The sequence below is a fragment of the Chelonia mydas genome, chromosome 9, assembly GCF_015237465.2.
Source record: "Chelonia mydas isolate rCheMyd1 chromosome 9, rCheMyd1.pri.v2, whole genome shotgun sequence".
Classification (NCBI taxonomy): Eukaryota; Metazoa; Chordata; order Testudines; family Cheloniidae; genus Chelonia; species Chelonia mydas.
The window spans coordinates 89473134-89499063 of record NC_057855.1 but is presented as its reverse complement, the minus strand read 5'-3'; the positions used below and the strand labels follow the sequence as shown (position 1 = coordinate 89499063).

General features: G+C 43.0%; 1 protein-coding gene across 2 annotated transcripts in view; it reads right to left on the bottom strand.

The window, feature by feature from the left end:
• Nucleotides 1-25930, bottom strand: part of NRK (Nik related kinase) — a 122965-nt gene that overhangs the window by 8883 nt on the left and 88152 nt on the right. For both annotated transcript variants that reach the window (XM_037908382.2, XM_037908383.2), the window contains 9 exons: nt 22086-22179; nt 19338-19514; nt 18329-18458; nt 17774-17932; nt 14627-14770; nt 12655-12789; nt 9221-9321; nt 7594-7743; nt 5109-5268 (listed from right to left, as the gene is read on the bottom strand). In XM_037908382.2, coding sequence (XP_037764310.1) covers nt 5109-5268; nt 7594-7743; nt 9221-9321; nt 12655-12789; nt 14627-14770; nt 17774-17932; nt 18329-18458; nt 19338-19514; nt 22086-22179 — 1250 coding nt within the window. The remainder of the gene's footprint in view (nt 1-5108; nt 5269-7593; nt 7744-9220; nt 9322-12654; nt 12790-14626; nt 14771-17773; nt 17933-18328; nt 18459-19337; nt 19515-22085; nt 22180-25930) is intronic.

Below are 25930 nucleotides of genomic sequence, written 5' to 3'. Positions count from 1 at the left end.
TTATCAGCCACCAATTTATTACTGTGTCCCAAATTCTGTCTTCGGATACAAGGGTAATGGCATGCATGTATCTGACGACAACATTTAGAAGTACATAAATTAAAAAGCTAAACCCATTGCAAAGAAGGGTGACAAGTTCTGCCTCTGCCTCAGAGGAAAGACAGTATAATCCTGTTACTAAATCACAGCTGAGCAGTTTTCTGGTTACTGCCTGTTTCCCTGTGAGCCCATTATTTCCTTTTGGAAATGCAGCATATACTCAAAGAAGGGTCATTTGTACAGCACAGTGGAAGCCTGCCATAATATTCCCTTAACACCTGGCAAATGGCGTAGAAGTTAGCACAGAGCTCAAGGAGTTCACTCCAATGGGAGTTCAAATTCGGCCGTTTCAAGGAAAGCCATGAAGTTACTGTACATAGGCATTTCCAAGGTGAAAACACATTATTTATGCTCTAGATATCCAACATGCAGAACAGGCTCTTCTTCCTAACGATGAAATGTTCTTTCATTAGACTAGAATGCTGGTGCTGTGAAATTATCTAGAGAAAAAGCTTTTGTAGCTTCACCACAAACTCCCATCTGTCCCCCATTGTTCATGAGAGCGTGCTCTTGTCCTGGTTGGGTTGCACTGCACAGGTTAAGGTGCGCATGCTCTGACATGCAGCGTGTCCCTACCAAAACAAAGTTACACACAACTTAGTGTGTTTTAAATAAGACTTTTAAAAACACGTAAATATCTATGTATCTATGTTCCAAGCTTCTAGGCTTATAGTAGCTGCTCATTCCTCAATCAATAGTTGAGTGTATATAAATAAAACCCAGGGAATTTTGTGGTTGCACCAAGGGTACAGGAACAGCTGTAAATGAGGTCCAAGCCATAGTTTTCTTAAGGACAATAAGAATCACTCTGATATGAGCAGACTATTTCTTAGCATGAACTGGGCTGCAATTATTTCATGAACCAATAAAGTGTGTTGACATAGCAAAGTCATTATAAGATACTTTGGCTAGAGTGCTTCATTTCTCTGCCTCAACATCCTTTCTGCTTCCCAGTAAAGGACATCCAAACCACTCCCAAAATCATGCTTTTAATAATTTTTACTAATATGAGAGGACAAAAGTACCCCCCGCATCTTATTAACTGGATGTTTCCTATACCTTTTTAAAAATCTTGTGTTATATAAAGAAAACATGCTCTCTCTATTTGTGTGTAGCCCTACATATCTGAAATATCTCACCAATTAAATATAGATAGAGTAGCTCTACAATTTTAATTTCCCACTGGATTTCAGTGTCCTCATTCCAATTTCTGATTAATGGACTGGCCACACAGGTCCCACCCTAAAGACTACAAGAGGCTGCTATTTTTAGTTTTCCTGCCCTAGAGCCGTCAATTATATTGCAAGCATTTGCCACCTCTCTCAATCACTTAAGATATTCTAATAGACCAGGGAAGTTTACTATCCAAAATAATTTTGTTAAAGAATGAGACCATATATTAAGAATCAAGCAAGTGGCAGCTAGCTAGAACCCTGAGTTAACACACAAGCCTTTCACCTCTGAAAAAACAAGGTCAAAATTCATAATAGGAAAATCATCAGTACAGTTCATACAGATTGTTGTCAAAACGTGGTTAAGCGTGGAAGTTTCAAGGGAACAGGATCTCTAGTGAAACTTGCAAGTTCTTCTTAGGTTTAGCCAAGCAAGAAATGTGGTGACCTGAGCTTCGCTCGTAATTTTTCAATGCTTTTGGCCTGAGGCAAGAATTTCAGAGGAGCAAGAGTATGAGTGAGCACTGGTGGGAAATGCACGCTTAAAATAAAATACTAAATGGGGCTCTTCGAAGCCCCCGAAGTTTAGGATTTGGTTTGAGCTGGAAGTCAAGGCTTGGGTCAGTTTGCCTTTAAATGAACTCTGACTCCAATCATAAGTGGAACATCTGGTGCCACGTGACAAGACCCCTGTCAAACTTGTTACGATTGACAATATCTGCTCCAAGAAGCCCTGGGCTGGGATAGTCAAGAGCGCTGCAGACAGTGGCGTAGTAGTAATATTGGAAGTGTGGTGGCCTAAGGTTGACTGGAAGAACTGTTTGGAGGCCAGTGGCTGAGCCCTGGCCAGCGGAAGGGGAAGAGAGAAAGAGTGCCTTCCTTCCAAGGATAAACAGCCCTGTTTGTCTGCATAGCCCTTGGTGGTGGTCTGTGGAGAGCTGGTTAGTCCCCCAGAGCTGTGTTCTCCTTGCTGTTCCTGGCTGTTAAACTCCATTAAAAGAAGTTAAAAATCCATTCAGATACTTTCCTGCTGTCACTTTTTGCATGTAAGCGGTTCCTGTGGACACCCAAAGGATGCTGTGTGATTGTGAAGGGGAGGGGAGGTGGTTGTGCGATCCTGAATAGGAAGGGGAATAGCCACCGGGCAATCTTTCTCTCACGATGCTATCCACCTGAAGAAAAAGACAGCGCACCCCTGCTCTAGTGCACAGCACAGCATCCTGAAGAAATGTCAGCTGCCAAGGGCAATTTCACTACCACGAAGCTGGTGTAAATCTGTTTAGCTCCGCTGACTTCAGTTCACACCCTTGGGGGATCTGCCTTGAAATCCCAACCTGTGACAAAGTAGCGCAGTCCCCATGTATGCCCAGTACACAGTAGATCTTTACAAGCCACCAACACGTTTCTGTGGGTTTGCTATCTCAGCGCTTTAAGCAATGAGGGAGGGGGATTTGCAAAGGCACAATGGGTATTTAGGCACAGAGCTACCACTGACTGTTCTTTGTGCCTTTGAAAATCTCCAGCTGACTCTGGATTAAACAGGAATATTCTTGTAGACGACTACTGATGCCCAAAATCACAAACTCCGCATTTCAGAGCATATCGTAACAGTTGGCATATATGCAAACCTTACAGCAACCAGTTTTCTGAAGCTAAAGGTAACAAAACACTTAGTTCCTTATATATCACCTTGTATATCTGCCTCTGGGGCTCCCTCTGTAATTTTGTCTGGTCTTTGTTCATCTTCTAAAAGGAAACACCTTGGGACAAGGACTATGTCTTGTACAGAGCCAAACACTGTTGGCACTTACTGCACATTCAAATAATACAATCAGACAATCTCATAATAGCTACAAGTTCATCCATGCTTTAAAAATCGTTAGAGACAAGATCCAGGAAAATGTCTGACACCACAGGATGGCAAATGAAGCCAGTTTTAAAATTTTGTTGCTTCCCAAAGGGGGAAAAATGAGTGCAAACCAATGGAGTGCATTTATAGGAAGAAGAGAAGAGAGCTTAAATATTTAAGCTGATCATATATGCACCAATGTTACTTTGGAGGAAACATTAAGATTGCTTTTTAAACTGTAATGTTATGCCCTTCTTGAGAGCATGCAGTTCCTATTTAGGCAAAAGGAATGTACTTTCCAAAGCATCACATCTCCTGCAGGCTGCGGTCTCCATTTTGCAATCCAGCTTCCAATTAGATTCAATACTCACAGACAGAACTTTTCTTTTCTTAACCATACTGGGTAATGGTTCTCTTACCAGTGATTGTTTCACACTAACGTTAGAATGTGGGCTGTAGAGGCTCAGTGTATCCTACGGCGTTAAACATTAATACAGCATTGAGGCGGACGTACTTGACGTGTTGTAATTTTACCCTACAGCTTAATATTTGGGTTGAAAAGTGAAGAGGATACTATTTGCCAGAGGAGAAGGAATGTACAGTTTCTAGTCTGTTGCTATAGCTGTGTCTAGGCTGGGGGTGGTGGTGGTTATGGGGGTTGTTGGACTAGCTATGTTGGTCAGGCATGTGGTTTTTTTCACACCCCTGACCGACATGGCTATGCAGATATAAATGTAGACCAAGCCTGAAGCTATGCCTTCACTAGAAATGCTGCAGCTGCAGTGTAGACACTTACTAGAGCGAAAGGTTCTCCGGTCACTGTAGTTAATCCTTCTCGCCGAGAGGTGGTAGCCAGGTCGACAGAAGAAGTCTTCCATCCACCTAGCACTGTCTACACCAGGGTCAGGTTGGCTTAACTAAGTGGATTTTTCACACCCCTGGAGCCATGTAGCTGGGTTGACCCAACTTTTAGTGTAGACCTGCCTTTAATATGTACAAAAGTGAACTTATTCCTAAAATGATTCCTAAAGTGGTTTTGCTACTCAGAGCAGCACAATGAATATGGTACCATGTAGACATCTGAGTTCAAGACAGAGGTGGGTCTCACGCTCTCAAGGGTGGCTGGAAGCCCTCTAAAAAAGATGGGCCTCTGATGTAATTCTACCAGTTTCATGGAGTAACTCCAGATTTACACCAGTATTGAGAAACGAATTAGGTCAATTTTGCTATGATTTGCTTGTGACTTAAAAAAAAAAGATGAAGAAAGATAAGAATTCACAGAAATAAAAAGCCAATCAGGTGAAATTTACAAACGCAAAAACCTGCTAGAGGTGGGTTTCCTTTGTTCTTAGTTACAACGTTAACAATTGGAAGCCTAAGAGAAAAAAAACATCCTGATGAAAAATAATCAGACCCCCCTTTTTAGCATTTGTGAGGCCGGATGAAAAACATGGATAGCCTGACAACCCATCTAACGCTATATCTAATCTGTTGTACTCTGAATGGATGATGATAAAAATAAAGGACAATTTGATAGGATGTTATGTTTATAGACCCATTAAATTACTGTACTTTCTACATATTATTAATTTCTATACAAAATACTGTGGATATGAAAGATTCAAAGTCGGAAACAGCCGCACTTTTTCATTCCTTTGTAACCCACTAAAATGATTACCAGACACAAGAATATACCTACTGGAAGGCCTGCATCCTATTATATGAACTGTGACTCTGCAGTAAACCCTTTGTGGCATAAACACCATGAAATGAATACAAACAAATGCAGAGACCCTTTTATAATCATTGATTGGCTCAAGAATGTACAGAAATGCACATACATGTATCTGCTCATTAGAAATCTGTTTTAACCAGAAATGGCTTAATGTGCCACACAAGCCCTTTCAGGTGGACACAAACCTAATAACAAACTCAGACTTCATACAACAGAATCTTACATTCAACACAGTGCTGTTTTTCATACTTACCTACAGATGCTGGCATTTCTCCCCACTGTAAAACAGTTTCCTTTGTGAAGTGCCCATATATATCAAGGTAGACTCCTTCATCTTCATAGGTGAGTAGAAGTTCTGTTCCATTGGTATTAGGGAGGATAATAATGGCATGTGGGTGAATAGTCCCCTGGATCTGAAATTGTATTTTATTAAGATTTATATCAGAAAATGGACTGCAATTTTAGTGACTATATCAATCTAAATAGCTTGGCAGAGCAAAAAAAAACCACCTACTCATCGCTCACAGAAAGTAAATACCTGGTTTATGATGGGCTATATATTTTGCTAGCTGAAAAGGGATATTATATTTCCCCCTTTAGATATTATTATACTAGGTTTGTATAGAAGTCACTGTTCAATTTTTCACTTTATATTTACAAGTATTACTTGGTATAAAGAAGCCAAGGAGCATCTGAGATACAATGAGATTTATTGGCTTGTTCACGAAATGCTGGTATATAAAGCGACAGAAGGAGCAAAGATGATTTTAGAAGAGGATGGAAGACAACTTACTCAACTTCCCTATTCTAGGAACCCAACGCTTCCATTTTCTGTGCTACAGACCGAGCATAACTCATGAGCTAAAACAATGATTCATTAGCACTTCTGATGACAATATTTACGGTAGTTTGAAAGAATCACCTGAGCTTTCTAAATGTGAACATCTCTGCAAGGTCTTTCCCTGCTTCGCATACAGTGTCCTTAAACAAAGAAAGTGCTACTTTAAACACTATTGGGTTTACATTTTACACCCATGCCACAGGAACGATGCATTGCACGCAATAAAATAGTCCAACAGCAGAACAGGACCCAGAATCTCTCTCACACCAGACAACACACTTCCCAAGTGAGAAAGGATTTATAAGAAGCATATAACTATGGAGGTGGGTTTTTATGGAAAGTACTTTCAGACAAAAAACAAAACAATAACTAAGCATTTCTAAAACACTAACAGGATCTTTTCACTTTACGTAAACAATGAAATATCCTTGCAATCAGCATTTCCACAGGAAGAGACAGACAAGTGGAGGGTCATTTTTCACAAGCCAATAACACACATATCTTTTCTTTTTCAGCCCAATACATTTATGCACATGGTAATGGCACAATAAACAGAAAAGAAGCCCAGAAGCTGTACTTGCCGAACTGAATACACTCAGGCCAACCACTTGAGTCCGTGCTTCCGCAACTACTATCCGTAACACCAAAACAGGTATCCAGAGTCGCAGAGCAATTTTAATGCGTTGCCTTGGTATTCTCATGAGCAATTGAAGCAGACGAAAGAGAAAGAGAGAGAGAGGGAACAGGGGAAAGAGGGTACAGAAAGCAAGCGTGTCTCAACTCAGTCTGTTAGATTAAAGTAAGTCTGGGCTGCCGACACTGAAAACCAGCTTGTGATAATTATCGTCTATGAGACAGTCCCTAAAATAACGATACAGCCCACTGTAGCAGCACATTTACTTCTGATCCAAGACTCCTAAGGGAAAAAGTATTTTTAGCACACGCTGACTTACGGTGGAAGAGTGCACACAAAGGGAGTCACAGCTCTTCTACAGGTGCCCCATATTCAGGGTGTTCACTTGGGAAATATCTTTCCTGATGTACATCATTATATCTGGAGTGTGTTGCAAAACTAAATCCTTTAAAAGGGTTCACCTTGTCCCTTGCCTTTTATCTATTGTGCTAATTATCTCTTTGACAAGAAATCATTTGCCATGCTTAGCAACCAAATTACACGTGCAGTGGGCAGGCAATTCTGGTTAGACTTATAAACTAGTATGAACTTTGAACGGTGCCATAATCAAAGAAGCGACTAGCTTTTAGATGAAAGAAACCACTTTATGCTACGTATAAAAATAACATGGGTCTTTAGCAAGTGGATCAATAGAAATAATTGTTTTCAACAACTAGATATCTACATAAGTTACGTTTTAATGCAAATGAGTTTACAAAATGAACATCACTGTAACTACAAGAATTACTGCACTGGCATAGTTTGGTGGGCACTGCTTGTTTGGATGCCTAGGAGTTGGGCTGGTCTTCAGCTGGGTTTCCAGAGGTAAGACGCCATAGGAGTGGGTTTCTCTGTGTTGGAAGATGCAGGGTGAGGGGTGGAGTACATGTAAAAAGTTCGGAGCACAGACGATAAAGTTTAGATCTGGAATCAGATCTCCCCAAAGTTCAGGTGATTTGCTTAGGCTCATTTTGTAGTTAGACCCCAATCCTGCACAGAAATCCATACTAGTGGACCACTGTCTCTGCACAGAGACCTACTGTGAGCACAGGGGTGTCTCTAAAGTGTTTGAACACGAACATTTTGTCGGCTAGCCTAAATTATACATGTTCTTAGAAGATAACCTAGATCCAAACCACTGATCTAGTCACCATTAACCTATAGCCATGAGAAATAAATAAGGAAAGAACTCAATTATTTCAGCTTTAGGAAGTAATATCTTACATGAGTTGGCAAGTACAGGTCATACACAGACCCAGAGTCCACATCGATAGCGTGAAATCCCACTTGCGAGCCATAGATCACTTTTAATCTTTGTCCATTTTCAACTGTCAGGTCAACTGACAGTGGTTTGTGATGAAGTGAAGTGAATGACTGGAAAGAGAAAAGTCAGATAAAATTATAAACACATTATGAATATAGTAACTGCTACCTGAGTCGTCGGTTTCTGGGTTTGTTATTTTCACATTTACAAATATGAACCTTTTTCAATATTTACTAGAACTCAAAAACCGAATGGCTATTATATGTCACATTTACTTCAGCGTCCCTATTCCTGTGGTATGACGGAATCTTATTATCTTTCTTTTTCAACTCAAAGGTGCAAGTTACTGAGAAGTGTAAAAGAATAACCGAGGAAGGTGTGAGGATAAACATACCAAACCCTCAAAAGACATTGGAGCTGTAAATATATTCACAGGCAGCACTTGATATCTTGACTCTAGTTTATTGTAAATGAGTACATTCAATGATATATGAGTTAGATATTGAAGACAAAGGAATTACTACTTCTAACGTATCTTGTAAAGAGGCAGTTTACTAAAAATACATCCCTACACCAGAAACAGGGTCAAATCTCTTCTCAATTACAACTGTAATCCCAATGATTCTATATCTAAGGGCAGAATTTGGCCTTACAGCTAGTATCTGTTTACCTAACTCAGGTGATTAAGACCACTTAAGTCTACGAACTGCTGGATAAATCAACCAAAATTTGGTCCCTTACCTACCCTTTTCTAGTACTTCAGCATTCTTATTTCATTTCTCTGTTAATCAAAGATCTTAGTTTGCGATTTCCTGTCTCAGAGTAAACTTCTGCTTCAGTCAACTTTCTACTGTTTATTTTGGATGAAACCCAAAAGTTTGTTCAGTCTCTGTCACAATTATCTTGATTTCAAGGAAAGGTTTAGGTGTTTCTTTCCTCATATTTGAAATTAAATTTTGTTGACAGTACCTTACTGATTTTGTAACCTAGAAGCTGAATTATACAGCTGAGCATGATGGCCATCAGTCACATTTCTGTGCTAAATTTGATTAATTTCGGCTGACATCTCCAGAAGTGCTCAGTGCTGGCTATATTCTGCTCCCACTAAAGTCAATGGAAGCTTTCTTATTGACCTCAAGGGCTGGGATTTAAGGATTAAAGAATCCTAAGGGAGTGAGGTATCCAACTCCTAATGACTTGCATAACGTTCCTAACTCCTTTAGGTGCCCTAACTCCCATAGATTTTTATAGGGAATTAGACCAACGCTGAGCATTTTTGAAAAGCCAACTCTTTGGAATTTTCCCCCCTTACTTTTGGGGCAGTTCATTTGCTTGTGTATCCAAACACATATTTTAGACAAGATGTTGCAAACAATTAGTAAAAGCACGTCTGCAATGTTTAAGAGACAATTTGACATCTGGCATTTGCATGGTGAGCAAAATGATCAAAATTATAAAAAAAGTTTACTCATTTACTCCTAAATTAAAAATAAATGTTACACAAAGCAACAAAATCTGGAGCAGTCGGTGGGGGATAAAACAGTGGGTGCTAATGATACCTTTAAACTGAGATGAGGTCTATCTTACCTTAAAAGCCATAAATTTGTGATAGGGCTTTGGAGCCCAAGCGTACACCTCCACGGAGCTTTTCAACGCAATAACAAGAAATTTGATTCTCTCATATTTCACTACAATACAAAAGGAACAATTATTTCCGTTTCAGATGGCCCATGCAAATCAAAAATACTTCGAGTTCAGATTTTGATGCCCTTAAATGCACCCAATAATTTCAATGGGACTATTTTGGGTTTCAATGAAGTCACACAAATGAGGGTCATTCTTGTCAGTTGCCAGCTTGTGCAGATCAAGGAGTGACTGGTTCACATCCTTTTCCAAGGGGCTGTTCACTGAGTAATGGTATTAGAAGTTGGTCCTTGATATTTAACAACTTGTAAATAATCTCTCCTTTCCTTTAAACCTTCAGTTCAATGACTTTCAGTAACACAGCCAATGCTTATTGTTATTATTAATATTTATTATTTATTTATCACCCAAATGTATGCTAGCCACCTTACATACAATCAAGACAGGTCAGTGCCCTAAAAACACTCGATCTAAGGCCCTGTTCCTGAAAGCACTTTTGTGTGTGATTAAGTTACTCACATGCATAAATTTATACAAGATTTGGGCTTGTGTGGTCACTATACAGACCCGAGAGAGGAAGGAAGCAATGCAAAATTATTTTATTGAAGTCTAAACTTGGGCCTATACCATTATCTACTGCTCAAATTCTTTACAAAGATGGTATTTTAAAGATTTTAAACTGAGGCACAGAAAGATCTGTGCAGTGTTTGCAAGGAGTTCATTAATAGTATTTGGTGATGGGACGTCAAAGCTTTTAGATTCAACGTATATAGGTCAGAGGATAATTTTCTGTTACTGGGTTGGACAAGAAACTCTACAGTCAGATTTCTGGCATGAATGCTTGACAATTATAATACTGATACCTTGTAAAGAGGGCCTGATCCAATGCCCATTATTGGAGTCATTCCATTACCTTCAATAGGCACTGAGCTGGGCCATTAAAGAGCACCTTTGTTGTACAGCTCTCAAAGCAGTATAAAAAAATTAATGAATTAGTCTGCACACCACCCCATCAACTAAGCAAGTCTATTATTCCCATTCTCAGAGAGGCTAAGGGCTCTATCGTGGCTTTATGGCAATGGCCATAAGACACCATCCCCACTTCCATACTCTTTTGGTTCTGTTTCTTAGTTATCTGGTTTTGTGTGGGTGTTGCAGGAGTGCATGGAGTCCCAGGCCCAGCATGCACGGTGCCGTACAAACGAATAACAAAAAGCCTGACATAATGGTCTCGATCATCCACTATTGCTTCTATCCAGCGAGATGGCCTCAAATCGCTGCTAGAGGCTGGGGAAATCATCAGACAAACAGCTGAGCAAACTTTTCCATAGACAATTGACAGCAAATCCTTTCAAAAAGCAAACAACAGACCCCCGTCGGCATTACTTAGCGATGCTATCAAGCACACGTTGTGATATCTTCTAGGCTACAAAAGGAGGGCCAGCGGTTTGCTGAGCTCCTTCGCGGAGCGCTAAAGACTTTATTCTCTTCTCAGCATGCACGTTGGCAATTAAATCCCCACGCATACGGGCGGCAGTGGCCTCCCCATGTGCAAGCTGAATGAGCATTTCAGAGAGGAGCAGTTTCTTTGAGCTGGTTAAACTCACGTTGGGTTTATGAACAGTAAACGCAGAGCTGGGCACTGAAAATTAAGGTTTTTTTGGTCTGTTTTATTTTAATTCTGCCAGACATGAGCATTTCCCTCAGAAATAGAACACGCCACAAGGGTATTGCTTTCCTACACATTTCTGCCTTGTTTTACATTCAGTGTCTTGTGGCAAATTACAGTCAGGTTCTCTAAAAGAGATGCAGGTGTTACACAAGTTAGGTAAGAATCATTTCTGGGGGAGTAAGGGGGTGCTCAGCACATGCCGCTCAAACGGGACCATTTCACACTGGCACAACACATAATGGCAGCTCGGTGAAGGGGCGAGGCTGGACGAGGATGGAAAACTGATGAGAAAGGCCAACCTGGGCAGAGAAAATAAAAAACAGCCTTTTCTTGCTCTATACAGGAAAATGCCCGTAAGGACAAAGGTTAGAATACACAAGGATTTGCAAACAGTGAAATAGCAGCCGCTGCTTGCCCAAAGCAGCAAAGCAACAGAGACAATCCCTGTTTATCTGACTGTGGAGAGAGAGGAATATATTGCATTTTGCTGAAGGTCAAAGTTGAGAAGCCAGTTTAAAGGGGATGCTGTCTGCACAGTCCAAGGGCATCCGCACAACTCCTGTAGACATGACCACATTTTGGTAAACTGGAAATGTCAAGGTGCAGGGAGGCTTTTTGTCTGAGGTTTGCAGGGGGTTCTCTAGAAGTTAGAGTTCTTCTGGCTCCCCGAGAGTATTTGTATGACCATTTTGTCAAATTACTTAAGTTATTTTCTATCTCATGCCCATCCTCCCAGAAGCTGCAAACAAGTGTACATTTACATTTATGAATACTTTTCTTTACAAAAGCTAAAAATGAGCCATTAGAGTTGAAAATAAATCCAGTTGCACTATAATTACAAAGAAAATAACTATAGGTTCACGCAGATCTATTTAGCTTTCTGTCTCTGATTTCATTCTAAACTATGCCAATTTTTAAAGCACTGTGTTGTACAAGCAAAGCAATAAAACAGAATATAAGGCAAAGACCTCCCCATCCCAACCACCCATCCACCCACACATTAGTTTGCTATATTGCTTGGGAAAACACAACTGTAATATAGCATCTTTTAATACAGTCAAATCTATTTTATGTTCTGCTACAGCATGCATCACTGAAATATCTTAAGTGCTAAAGTAATAATGACTGTCACACATACTGGAGTTCATCTTCAAAGGTGCTCTATGCAGAAGCCGAATAAGAGCCAGGTGATATTTCAGCTATGGTCACAAATGCATTTTACTGCATACTTAAGTAGAATGTTGATATGTATATTTAGGGCTTATACAATATAGAGACAGGGACAAATTGTGGGACACCCATCCTGATCAATTACCTGCAGGCATCCCATTGATACCGTTACCGTGCAGGTACTCCGGGCCAGAAGAGGAGACTGGTATGACGGAGGTGAAAGATGTCACTAACAATGAGGATGCCAGCCAACCCCAGAATGCTGAAAGCACCGGCTGAGCAGAAGAAGCGTCCTGCCTTTCAGTTCAGCCAGCCCTTGCAGCGAAGAGTAGTACACCCTGCTGGCAACGGCTGCAAAGGGAGGAGCAATGTGGAATTAAAGGGAGAGGGGCGTCCGTGATGTACTGCACGCGGCTGTGAAGAAATGACCAAGTCCAGGTATAATTTTTCAATAAGGGTGAAGGAAAATGTGGCCAATACGTGTGATCAGATAGGAAAGGACGACTGCGTAGGGCTGCCTAGGAACGAGACTCACCGACTTTGTAGTGCACGCAGCCTTCCAGGTCTCCCACGGACACCCAGCCTTGCCGCTTCTCCACCTCTGGATCATTGCGCAGAATCTTGTTTCTCAGCCAGGATAAATAATACACCCTCAGCTTATTCTTTTTGCCTGACATGCATAGATCAGAAAAAAAAAAGGCATCACATTTTACTTTCGAGCAGTACAAATCTCTTGAATTCAGCCTCGGTGATTGTTATGACCCAGAGTGCAAAGAGACTTGTGTCATTTCAGCGAAGTCACGTGAAACATGAGGCCAGCAGTGCAGAAAAGTAGACACCATGTGGTGCCGATGTCTGCCACGGCACTGACACACCGATTGTATCGTGGCTCTTGCACACCTGTATTTATTTTTTTCTCTTTTCCCAGTCTTCAGACTCCACACAAAGGTTCTCCCTTACACCCACAGAATGGCTGCCCCTAGACCCAGGCCTGGTGGGAGAGTAGAACATCTGACATCAGTCTGAAGGGAGGATTACAGATATTATCTGGAAAAGCCATTCTGGATGGGGGAGCTTCGTCAGTTCCAATTAATTGTCAGCCTTCATTGTAGGCACCTATTTTCTTTTGATTCCCGTTGGAGGGTGTGATGCGGTGCCCACCCTACACAAGCCCTGGAGAGGTTAAAGGGCTCGGCAGGCCAATTAACTGCCCAGGCTGCACCTGAAGAAGAAGACAGGCAGCAGGCCACTAATTGGAATTTATCTCAGCTGGGCAGGAACAGGAGGGGCCTGTATAAAGCCCAGAAGCTGACAGCAGCAAGGGGCTGGAAGGAAGTAGTTTACAATCACTACCTGGGAGGAGAGAGGTTGGACTGGCAAACCCAGAAAGAGGGGGAAGCCAGATAAGGAGGACGAAGCCCAGGGAAACAGCAGCAAGGGGTAGGACTGTACAAACCTTGGCTGCTTGTCATAGGATCCCTGGCCTGGAACCCAGTGTAGAGGGTGGGCCTGGGTTCCCTTGCCAGCCACTGGGAGGTGGCGCAGTGCGTTGGCGACACCAGCCAGCCAGTCTGGAAGGACTTTCATTTCCCTGGAAGGGGAGGAACTTAGCGACCTGGCTGGAGGGCCAAGCCACAAACAGGAAGCTGCAGCTCCGGGAATAAGAGGGGCCTCAGACTAAAAGAGATGATGGATAGAGACACTGACAGAGGAGGGCAACGCCTGGCAAGAGCTAATCCCCAGAGCCACCAGGAGGAGGCGCCACCAGCAGTGAGTGAACTCTATGACCGGGGCGGGGGGGGAGGGTGGGGCATTATTTCATAATTCCTTATCTCAAGAAGTCTTTTTAATTTTGTTTTTAGACCTATATAAGGCAAATAGCAATCTAGATTCAAGAGACAGGCTCAAAAGGGATGCTGTGTCACGTGGAAAGTCGGAACGAGCGAATCTGGGAAGCACAGGCTTCAGCTATGCCAAATGCACTGTGTCCAACCTGTGTATAAATAGAAGCCATTCCAATCTTCCCATCAAGGGCCTGATCCTGTGAGGTGCTGAGCATCCTCAGCTGCCTTGGCAGCCAATGGGAGCTGAGGCCCTCAGCACCTGCAGAGTAGGGCCCCACATGATTCATTTGCCCTCTTGCCAGCCATACATGGATGTGATTTAACAATGTTTTCGATGGAAATCTGCTTAGAGCGATGCTCACATGTTATACGAGCAATTAACCAAACACAGACTTCCTTAGCAGCAATGGAATGATGTTTTAAGCATTCAACACATTTTTATATCCCACAAACCATTTTACACATTAAGCATGTAATGGCATATCCCAAGTCACAGACAAATCTGGAAGGAGGATGCAAATATTGGAGATTCAAAGAGTGCTTTCCTATTAGCAAAAATAATTGTCCTGCTTTGTCCTACAAGAGGAAAGTCTATAACCGAATTCATAACCTAATTCTTCTTTATAATTTATAAAGTGGGTCAGATACAGACACTGAACAAACCTGATATGGTGATTAGCACATTGAGTCCTTCCAGAACATCCATTTGCTGGAATCGTCTCCTTGTGATCAGTGAGTAAACCCTTCCTTGTCCACTTCGGTCCAGCAGCCATAACCCATTCTCCGTCCCCACCAGTAAATTTACTCCTGTTAGTACATAAAAACCACTGTCAATTATTTACTGAGTCATAGCATATTTCAGCATTAATTGCTTATCTATAACTGACTCTGCTTTGGACTTCCTTCTCTTAACTGCCTCTGATATCTTCTCTGGCACTATGCAGATGACCTCGTGAAAAGTGAATTACAAAATTCTCACCACTTCACAATGCAATAAAACCCCAATCCAGCTAAGTACTTAAGTGCACATGTAATGTTAAGCATGAGTAGTCCCCCTGAAGTCAATGTGGATTTAAACTGCTTTGTGAACTCAAACTGGTTTGTGATCCCAAAAGCAGACTATGAATATTGCAAAACCTCCAACTCCACTAAAGCTCCTGCGTTATGCAGGAGGTCAGACTAGACAATATAATGGTGCCTTCTGACCTGAAAAATCTATGAACCAACTCCAACTCCAACCTCAAATTCAATGAGGGGTAACAGTCCCAAGCACAGGGCACACTAGAAAAGGAACAAATGATGCTAGGAAGTGGATTGTTCAGGAGTGAAATTTTCCGTGTTTCATAAAGACGCTTTCGAATGCCAAATTAATGGAGTGAATCCATCTGAAATCTAATTATTCCCAGCGAAGTGAAGGCTCCAATGGGCTGCTGACATGAACTGACACCCACTGGATGGGGATTCAGTTTGGCTGGAGTGATTGGTAAGGTTCCTAATCAGTATGTTGTAGTGGAAATAAAACAGCATAAGGTATCACACTGCACAAAACCATCGCTTCTACTGGCAATGCTCCGATGAGGACCTGGCGTTGTTCAACCTCAGTGTACATGTAATTACAGACTTTGCTATGCTGTTCTGTTCTTAATTTAAAATCTTGGCCTCCTTTAAACATGCATTAAACAAAACTGAAGCTGTAAATGGGAAATCCGCATTTCCTTTGGATAGCGTTTCCCCTATTTCATTCATTTATTTTGTTTTTCATGCGAGACTCAAGCTGACTGGAGATAAATATTTTGTCAGCTCCACAGAGCTCATCTTCTTTCTTCTCCTTAAAACCATTTCAGAGCGAAGGCACTAGAAAATGCGGGCCCTGTCCACAACTGGGCTAAAGTGGAGTAGCTCCCCTGGAGTCAATAAATCTATGCCGATTTATACCCACTGGGTTCTCTCTGTATGTGGCTGATCCTGCAACGTGCTGAGTACCTCTTGAAAAATCTGTGGGAGTTGAGGGAGTTCAGCCTGTGAGAGAATTGATGTCTTGATCTGTTTTAGCTTTTAGAGAAGATTCCCATAGAAAGACTCTATGGCAGAGGTTCTCAAACTGTGGTCCGTGGACCAAGCTCCATTCAGGTGGCCCGTGGATAGTTCCCTCTAAGGTGCGTGCCTGGGCGGCCACACACAAAAGAATGACGGGCCACCCACCTGATTAGTGGAGTCACGCAGGCGTGGCTCCACTAATTAGATGCCTGGACCCTGGAGAAGACGCACATGTAAGGTGAGGTGGTGGCCTTGGGGAGGGAATAGAGGGTAGGTGGGAGGGGGCAGTGGGGTGAGAGGAGGGTGTGGGGGGAATTTAGAATGTGCAGGGCTGCAGCGGCCAGAGAAAGAGGCCTGTGGCTGCTGCGGCGGGGGAGAGAGGGAGAGACCCCCCCCCTCCTGCCCAGCTCCAGCTCGGGGGCTGCCACGGCAGGTGAGAGAGGGAGAGACCCCCCCTCCTTCCCAGCTCCATCTTGGGGGCTGCTGTGGTGGGGGAGAGAAGGAGAGACCCCCCTCCTTCCCAGCCCCAGCTCGGGGGCTGCTGCGGCGGGGGAGAGAGGGAGAGACCCCCCCTCCTTCCCAGCCCCAGCTTGGGGGTTGCCGTGGCAGGGGAGTGAGGGCACATCCATCACATTAGAAAGGTAAGACTACTGGTATTAAAATATGAGTTGTGTGCTTTTATTTGTAGAACCCCAAAAGTTAATTATTGTTAAGTTTTTTTATATAGCGGTTTTATCCAAAGCGCTTTATAATAGTTACCTAGCGTTAAAAACAACATTTAGAAAGAGCATTAAGTTGTCTGCTGAGAACCTCAGCAATTTTCAAGTGATCCACGAAAAAAAAAGTTTGAGAACCACTGCTCTATGGAATATGTAGCGTATGTGAGGGGATGGCTTAACCCAGTGGTTCTCAACCAGGGGTACACATACCCCTGGGGTCTTCCAGGAGGTACATCAACTGATTCAGATATTTGCCTAGTTTTACAACAGGCTACATAAAAAGCTCTAGCAAAGTCAGTACAAACTAAAATTTCAGACAATGACTTGTTTAAACTGTTCTATGTACTCTGCACTGAAAGGTAAGTACAATATTTATATTCCAATTGATTTCTTTTATAATTATATGGTAAGAAAGAGAAAGTCAGCAATTTTTCAGTCATAGTGTGCTGTGACACTTTTGTATTTTTATGTCTGATTTTGAAAGTAGGTAGTTTTTAAGTGAGGTGAAACTTGGGGGTACGCAAGACAAATCAGACTTCTGAAAGGGGTACAGTAGTCTGGAAAGCTTGAGAGCCACTGGGTTAACCCATTCAGCTTCAGGTGTGGCATTATTTCCACTCCCCAGAACCTGAAGGATAATTTGGCAAAGCTTGGCACGGTCAATTCAGCACTTCATTCAGCTAAGGAAGATTCATAAAATATTGTGCGGTTTACTGTGTGGGAAACGTTCTGGCAAGGCCTTAAAAACCCAGGTCCTGATGCTCTGGAAGGGAATGATGATCTCTTGGCTCTTTCAGTGAGAAAGATTTTAATTTAGTGCCTTCATCAAAATGTCCTCCTACCCTGTTGCACAGAATGTTCTGCAACGGAGATTCATCTGGCTGTCACCTTCCACCTCGAAGGTGGCTTCATTTAAGTACCGCTGTAGGTAAATGGTTAGTCACTTTGCGATGAGGTGCAATACAAATGCAAAATCTCAGCATAGCCTATGCTGTCAGAAACATGCTGTCCCTGTTTTCTAAATAGACAGATGCCTCTTTATTTCTAAGCTTACCCCACAGAGCAGCACACAGGATCTCTGAATTAAATTTCTTCTTGTATTTGCGAATTTCTGGACTGTCACTCTGTGGCCGGATATTTGTGGGGTTGACATTGACAACAGAGCCTTTCCTTGCATTCCCTCTTCTAATAGGCTCTGGTTTGGGGCTAGATGCTGGAAGAAAAGACACAGAGAGTCATCAAAGATGTAAGTGTTTGGTCACACCCCACACATGACTTGTTTATTGCAATTTGAAAGCAAGTCCAGAGAGCTGCATGTTTCAACAACACCCAGGGAATAGTTTCTGCAAAACTTAACGTAGCATGAGGTAGAACCATATGTCTGCACAGTTTCTGATATATTCATGAATATGCATTGGGCTCACACAAGAACAGAGTAATGCACACTTCATCAGGAGCCAGTGCAATGAAACCCAACACTATTAACGTGGATTTAGCGTTTCAAAAAGTCACCAGAAAATTCCAGTCTTCATTTCCAAGAATTAAGCCAGATGCTTTTGGCAAAAGAGCCAGGCATGATGCATTTTATGATAAGAGCAAGCATACTCACGAGAGCTACAAGTAGGCCCTGCTGGACTGCTGGGAGGTGAGATTTGTAGTAGTCTAGGATCTATGAACGAAGTAAAGGATGTTGTAGATGATGAACTGCCCTTTGAGGGTGTACTTTCAGCACTTGATGTCTACAATGAAAAATAAGGTCAGTTTTCACTTCGGAAGTTGATGGCAGGGAACAGATATTGCGTAGCACTGTTCGTATCCAGAAAGCTCTCTGAGGTTTATATGAAACTGTACATGACATAATTAGATACGAACAACAATTCTGAAGCGCGAGTTTGTGGTACAAATTGAACTACAATGAAGGAAGCCTGAGCAAAGAGTCATGACAAGACACAGCAGAGAAGTGAACTAATTGGTCCCTAGAGGAAGAGATAGAATAACAGACACCTTGCGTTTACATCACTCCCTGCTGTCTGATTTGAAGTAGGACATTATTCTCTGCAGCCAGGAGGATGCTGTTGCAGCAAACCAGGGCTGTTTTAAAGACCTGTCTCTTGAGAGAGTTATGACTTATTTGCACCTTTAATGTTATCCCTCACCTGGCAGTGCTGGTGATGTTCCTTTGATGTTGCTGATTTGCACCATCAGCAGAGAGATGGATGAGTAGCTAAGGTAGCACCCTAGGACAGGGCTGAAGGCAGCAATCTAAGAGCATTAGCACCATGGGAAAAGAGAAGACGTATACTACTGGAGTGCAGGGGAAGTATTCTAATGTTTGGGTAGGGGGAAAAGGAGGGAGTAAAGAGTAAGGGGGACATAGAGGAGTACGGATGGAGAAACAAGAGAGGAAGTAGGGATTGGGTTAGGGCACCCAAGACTTTCTACTGGCCCCTGGTTCAAGCCTCTTTGAGAAGCAAGGGGACCAAAGATCTCTTCTCTTGACGAGATTTGATCCATGGGATTAAAAGCTCTTCACCCTTTGGCCCCTATGCTGGGGAAAAGGAAGGACTGGAGGGAACTGTTATTGCAGTGAATCTAATGAACACAGTTTGAAGCTATACCTTATTATTTACAGATTTGTTCTGAGGTCCTTGACTATTCTGGGTAACTTTTTGCTGGTTCGCCGAGGAGTCTGAAATTTGGCTTTGCTGTAGGAGATCCGGCAGGAGATAGTTCTGGTTGTGTATGCTCCAGAGTCCTTCCTGGGTGCTACAACTTTGTTTCTCTGCAATATGATTCTGCACATGAAAACAGATTGGGAAGTTAAATTCACCACAACATACTTTTGTTTCATCGCGTAACCCTAGCTAGGTAGGACAGAAAGTACTGGTAGGGCATGGTGAGGGGAGGCACAGTACTCTATGTGGTACATCAGGTAAAGAAAATCAGCTTATGGCACAAACGTCAAGCCGACAAAAATTTTAAATTCAAATGACAGTGCACTGACATGCTGATCTATGGCAAGCATTTACACAACATCAGTAATGCGCCTTATTTACAAAATAGCCGTCTTTAGTTCATTAGTAAATCTTCACATCCCCACGTGGTAGGTAAGGATGTACTGTCATCTGGGTAGAAAAAACGAGGCACAGAAACAAAATGATTTGCCCCTCGACCACAGGTGGAGTCAGCGTCCGAGCTGGGATCAGAACTCATGAGTTCCTTGATCCCAGCCCTGTTCCCAGACCATACCTCATTCTCGTCCTTGTCATTAAAACTTTCACTTGCTGTAGCCATAAGCTTTTATTACAGAATAATCGCATTCAGTGAAGGGAGAGTGAAAAGACTGGAAAGACTACGAATCTCAGTCTTATCAATGCAGTGCATTTTTATACTGCAGCCTTCCTTAGTAGGATCACAGACATCTGGATAAATACCGGTCAGTTCACTGGGTTTATAAGACATCACACAAGTAGCATCTATAGATGTGGTAGGGCAGAGGGCTCTGGGTACAATGGCCCAAGTTTCAGGGAAAATGACTAAACATAGGGAAAGCAGGGTTAGGAGCCATTGGCAAGGGAGAAAGAGATGGACCTTGAGATGGGATTTGTAAAGGGTCATTGAGGCACTGATGTATGTTCTAGAAGGTGAGTGGAGTGCAGAGGGATCTGTCTACTGTGGAGGATGAAGGGGAAGGATGGTATTTGAGTGCTGGGATGTAGGAAAACAATGGGATGCTAAGTTTTACATTAGAAATTTCCTTTTGAATTATACTAAAGGAAAAAAAGGAACACCGGCTGAATCAGAAGCAGCAGTCTGTGTGGTTTGCTGGCTGATAAACAACCTAGTGAAGTAAACTAAGCCTTTGTGAATGCTGGCCAATGTATCTGAAGACAAGCAGTGAATTCTAAATCTAAGCTGTTTGTCTTTTAAAAGACAAATAACCAACTGGAAATTAAAGGGCTGCTGTGAGGCATTTTTTATTCTACTTTTTTTTAAACTTGCCATTAGGCTAATATCCCGGGGTGTATTAACAGGAGTGTTGTACGTAAAGGCATGGGAGGTAATTGTCTCACTCTACATGGCACTGGGGAGGCCTCAGCAGGAGGACTGTGTCCATTTCTGGGCACCACACTTTAGGAAAGATGTGGACAAACTGGAGAGAGTCCAGAGAAGAGCAACAAAAATGACAAAAGGTTTGGAAAACCTGACCTAAGGAACTTTTTTTAAAAAAACCTGAGCATGTTTAATCTTGAGAAAAGATGACTGATGGGGGCACCTGATAGTCTTCCAATATGTTAAGGGCTGTTATAAAGAGGATGGTGATCAACTGTTCTCCGTGGCCTCCGTGTGAAGGTAGCACAAGAAGTAATGGGCTTAATCTGCAGCAAGGGAGATTTAGGTTAGATACTAGGAAAAACTTTCTAACTATAAAGGTGGTTAAGCTCTTTGTTGCTTTTTCAGTTGGGGAACCAACATTTGATTCCTTCCTAAGAGAGGAAGGATGCTATCGTGACTGAGGCTCAGAAGCCAGGGTTGGGGCCTGGGAACCTGAGCACTATTGCTGGCTCTCCCACACTTTGCCTCTATGACCAAGGGCAGTCACTCAATCTTTTTGTGACTCATCATCTCCATCCTTGAAATGAGAATAAATTCATTAATGTTTGTCAGTGCTTCAAGGCCCATGAATAAGAGGTGCTCTACAAGAGCAAAGTATTATTATTATTCCTCCAGCTTGGTGTTTTCAAGGCAGTAATGGAGTGAATGGTTCTATTTTGTTTGCTTTCTTTTTTCGTGTACCAGCAATATCATCTGCTCTGGGAACACAGTTTGCTAGTTAATGCAGGTGGAACTGAGCCAGCAGATGGAGTAAGAGAGCACAACATACTGATTTTGTGGGGGTCCTTTATGATTTCTTAAATTCCTAGGAATGAAGATATTTTTCACTGGGTAATGATTTAAAAAGTGAGAGGATATTTCTCCCTAAGTTATAAACATTATAAAGAGGGTGAAAAATCTGGACCCTAATTCTGTATTATGATGATGGATAGTATTGTGTTATGTAGGTCCTTTGACAAATCTGTTGATTCAAGAAACTCTTCTACTCAATAAGAGAGAAAGACAAATAAGGAGGCACAATTTTGTAATAATAAGCGAATTTATAGGAGGCACAAAACCTGAAAATGGCTTAAAAATCGCTTAAAGGTTTGTACCTGTAATTTGAAATTGCAGATCAAAACTTTACAGTAAAATGACCTCAGTGCTGTTCAGAAGAAATGGAAATGATGTCTACCCTGTACATGAGCAATGATAGGCAATTTGACTTCGCACACCTTCCCTCCGCCCCCACCTTCAAATGTCCAAATTACCTTCTGTTCTATTACGATGCTTTGGGGTTTGAGTTCAATTCCATCTGGAACTCTTGTCCTTGAGAAATCTGCCATTCCATTACTTAGCAGTTGCCTGGTAACAAACTCCAATTAATGAGCAGACCAAATCCAGGTGAAAACAAAACACACACACATTCTAAAATAAACTAACGCCACTGAAGTAGCTAGTACACTTGCATATTTTTGTACGGGAGCAAGCTGATTAGCTTGCACACAAATCTACATAGACTTTATGCTGAAACTGGCACCAAGGACGACTTGCAATAGAAACCCCTCCACCACCCAAATACCAAGTGATTACTTTATACTTTCCCCAGTGACTCCAATATAATTTTTTCAGACACCACTTCAATTAGGCAATATATATTTGGTGCATGGAGTAGTCACTTCAGACACACGTGACTATGTACTTTGCCCACTCCCCTGCCCCCCAAAGAAAGTATCTCCCACACTAGTGAATTTTTGTCCAAAGGCTGCAATTATTATTAAATAAATAAGAAACAACAATAAAGAAACAAATGGGGAAAATGTGTATTTGTACAGCAAAGTTGGCCATGGCCAACCATCCCCACCATATGCTACCCTTTCATTCAACAGCAGTTTACTGACCTAAAAGCCACAGAGACGGCCCCTAGCAGTATGAAACCTTCCATCCCATCTAGGCCTAGACACAAGGCCTGGACTACAAGCCTTAAACCTGTGCCTCCATACACAGCAGTCACTTAGCCTATCCCTGCGAGCCTCTACTAGCGGATGTTAATGTCCCCTGGCAACAATTAACCCTAAATTCCAAATGATAATCTGGGAGTTTAAAACTACCTCCCTCCCCTCAATTTTGGCCCAAATGGCCAGGAAGAACCACATGAGGCCCCAAAGAACATAACAACGTAAGAATGGCCATACTGGGTCAGATCAAAGGTCCATCAAGCCCAGTATCCTGTTCTCTTACAGTGGCCAATGGCAGGTGCCCCAAAGGGAATGAACAGACAGGTTATCATCAAGTGATCTATGCCCTGTTACCCAATCCCAGCTTCTGGCAAACAGAGGCTAGGGACACAATTCCTGACCATCCTTGCTAATTGACATTGATGGACCTATCTTTCATGAATCTAGCTAGCTCCCTTTTGAACCCCGTTATAGTATTGGCCTTCACAACACCCTCTGGCAAGGAGTTCCAGAGGTTGACAGTGCGTTGTGTGAAAAAATACTTTCTTGTGTTTGTTTTAAACCTGCTACCTATTAATTTCATTTGGTGGTCCCTTGTTCTTGTATTATGAGAAGGAATAAATAACACTTCCTTATTTACTTTCTCTATACCAAGAGCAGCAACAATGCTAATCACACAAAGGTATGCAAATGATATCTGAGTTTGCCCCAACAGAAAAGAAAATGGCAATATATTAGACAAAATATGAGTAACATGTCCATGTATTAAACCCTATAACCCACCCAACTCCTCCCTCAGCACATTCGTAGGGTGGGAAATAATTGCTACAGCTGCAGGAACTGGCTCCATATCTTCCCTAGCAGCAGCCTACAGAAGGAAAGGTTAGTTCCACCCTCCATGCCAATCAGATGTCCCATTAGGGCCTCCGGGGCAGCCAATCACTCAAAGTTAGCCTGGGATTGGATGAGAAGGGCAAGGTGCCCTTGGCATCTCCTTCAGGTGACCCTCAACAAGAATTTCCCAGCCATCATCGTGCTGTAAGGAAAGGGAGGAGCGTGGGCTGGGGTGGAGATGATGACAACAATGATGACACTCTGCTCTAACACAAGTCAAGCTGTGCAGTTTTTCTTAATACGATGGGCATGGAAGAGCACAAGTGCATCGGGTTCCTCCTATCAAGTGGAGACAGATCTGGCTCCGCTTGAAACACATGGGAGCTTTCATTGTCTTCAGTGCTGGCACAGCATAGTGGAGTTTCAAAGCATTGTACAAAAGTACATAAACTACTGTCATCAACACTTTATACATGAGAAAATTGAAGCGCAGAAAGACGTGAGTGACATGCCCAAGGTCACATTGTGAGTTAGTGGCAGACATGGCAACAGATCCCAAATCTCCTGACTTCCGGGCTTCTGCTCACTCCATGAAGCCTGACAAACAAAGGTACGTTCTGAGGGGCAGATCCTCAGCAGGATAGTTGAGGATCAGAATTGAATTAACACCATTGGAGGACTGAACTTGTATTTGTATATTTTGTGTGTGATATATGCAAGTGTCTCTTCATTAAGGTTTATTTTTATTTTCTGCCGCCCCCCCCCAACCCCCGCATTTTCTATTAATTGATTCTGGAGCCTGGTGTGAAAACCTCTATTGTACTCCTGGGGCTGTATCACAATCGGTCCGAGTTGTCTTCTGTAAGCAAAGGCAATAACAATGGAGTCAGTGCAGTGCAAGGGGCTATTGTTTTCAGAGGAACAGAGTATGAAGAAGAGCAATGACTTGCTTCTGAAAAAGGGATTAAATTAAACAATTGCAAACGTAATAAAATTGGAAGGAAGCATGACATGACAGAGGAGGGATCCCTGGGACTGCTCTTATGAGGAAGGTGAATAGGACTTGCCCTGAAGGAAAACTGAAATCCACTTTTATTAACTGTGACCAAAGAGAGCCATACAAATCCAGGGGTGGGGCGAGTATGAATTTTGTGTGTAAATTCAGAGCTGAGATGTGAAACTGATCTATAAAAATGAGCCAGAAGAAATTCTCCGATTTAGGGGGAAATGGAGTTATCTGAACATTGTGACGTCTCCCAGGAGATGTATTCTCACTGGAGTGGTATTAATATGCATAAATGCAGTACACAGGCCCATACACTTTACAGGCATATGGACAGTTTAACACATGCAGACCACATGCAGGAAAGTCTTTTATTAAAAGAAAATTCTGACTTATCCGGTACATAAGCAGAGCAGCAAATAGCACTTAAACCATTTCCGCTGAACAGCCCATGGCGAAAGACAACTTCCCCTATCCTGGTTCCCCTGAAAACATGCCCAGGGAGTGCTCCTCAGATCCTCCACATCAGCAGCAGTGAATGGGGTTTGGCCAAGGGGACAAAACAGTTTCTTCATATGTGGCTATACTGCAATTGCAATGTGGACATAGCCTTCAGCTCCCTGGCAATTTATGCGCTCCAAGAGAGGACAGATTATGCAAGATGTGGCTTTCTCTCTCTTTCACCTGTTCTCAGCCCGAATATGAGCAGATACCAAAGCTGCTTTGTAGTTCTCCTGGGAACAGAGGTGAAAGTAGGCCGGTACACCCCGGTACGGCGTACCGGTAAGAGCCGGTGCGCCGTACCAGGACCGGCTTTCCCAGAGGGCAATTTAAAGCCCTGGGGTAGCGGCGGCGGGGCTCTGGAGGGGATTTAAAGGGCCCCGGAGCTCCAGCCACCGCTACCCCCCCGGGGCCCTTTAAATCCCGACCTGAGCCCTGCTGCCCGAGCCCTGGGGTAGCGGCAGTGGCGGGGCTCTGGCCGGGATTTAAAGGGCTGGGGCGGTAGCGACGGCTGGAGCCCCAAGCCCTTTAAATCCCCACCTGAGCCCTGCTGCCCGAGCCCTGGGGTAGGGGTGGGGGGGCTCTGGCAGGGATTTAAAGAGCCCCGGAGCTCCAGCCACCGCTACTGCCCCGGCCCTTCAAATTCCTGCCGGAGCCCTGCTGCCAAAGCCCTAGGGTAGCGGCGGTGGGGCTCTGGGGGGCCTTTAAAGGGCTCGGGGCTCCGGCAGCTGCTACCACAACGGAGGCCGAGGCCCTTTAAAACTCTGCCAGAGCCCAGAGCCCCGGGGTAGCGGTGGCAGCCGGGAGCCCGCAGGGCTCC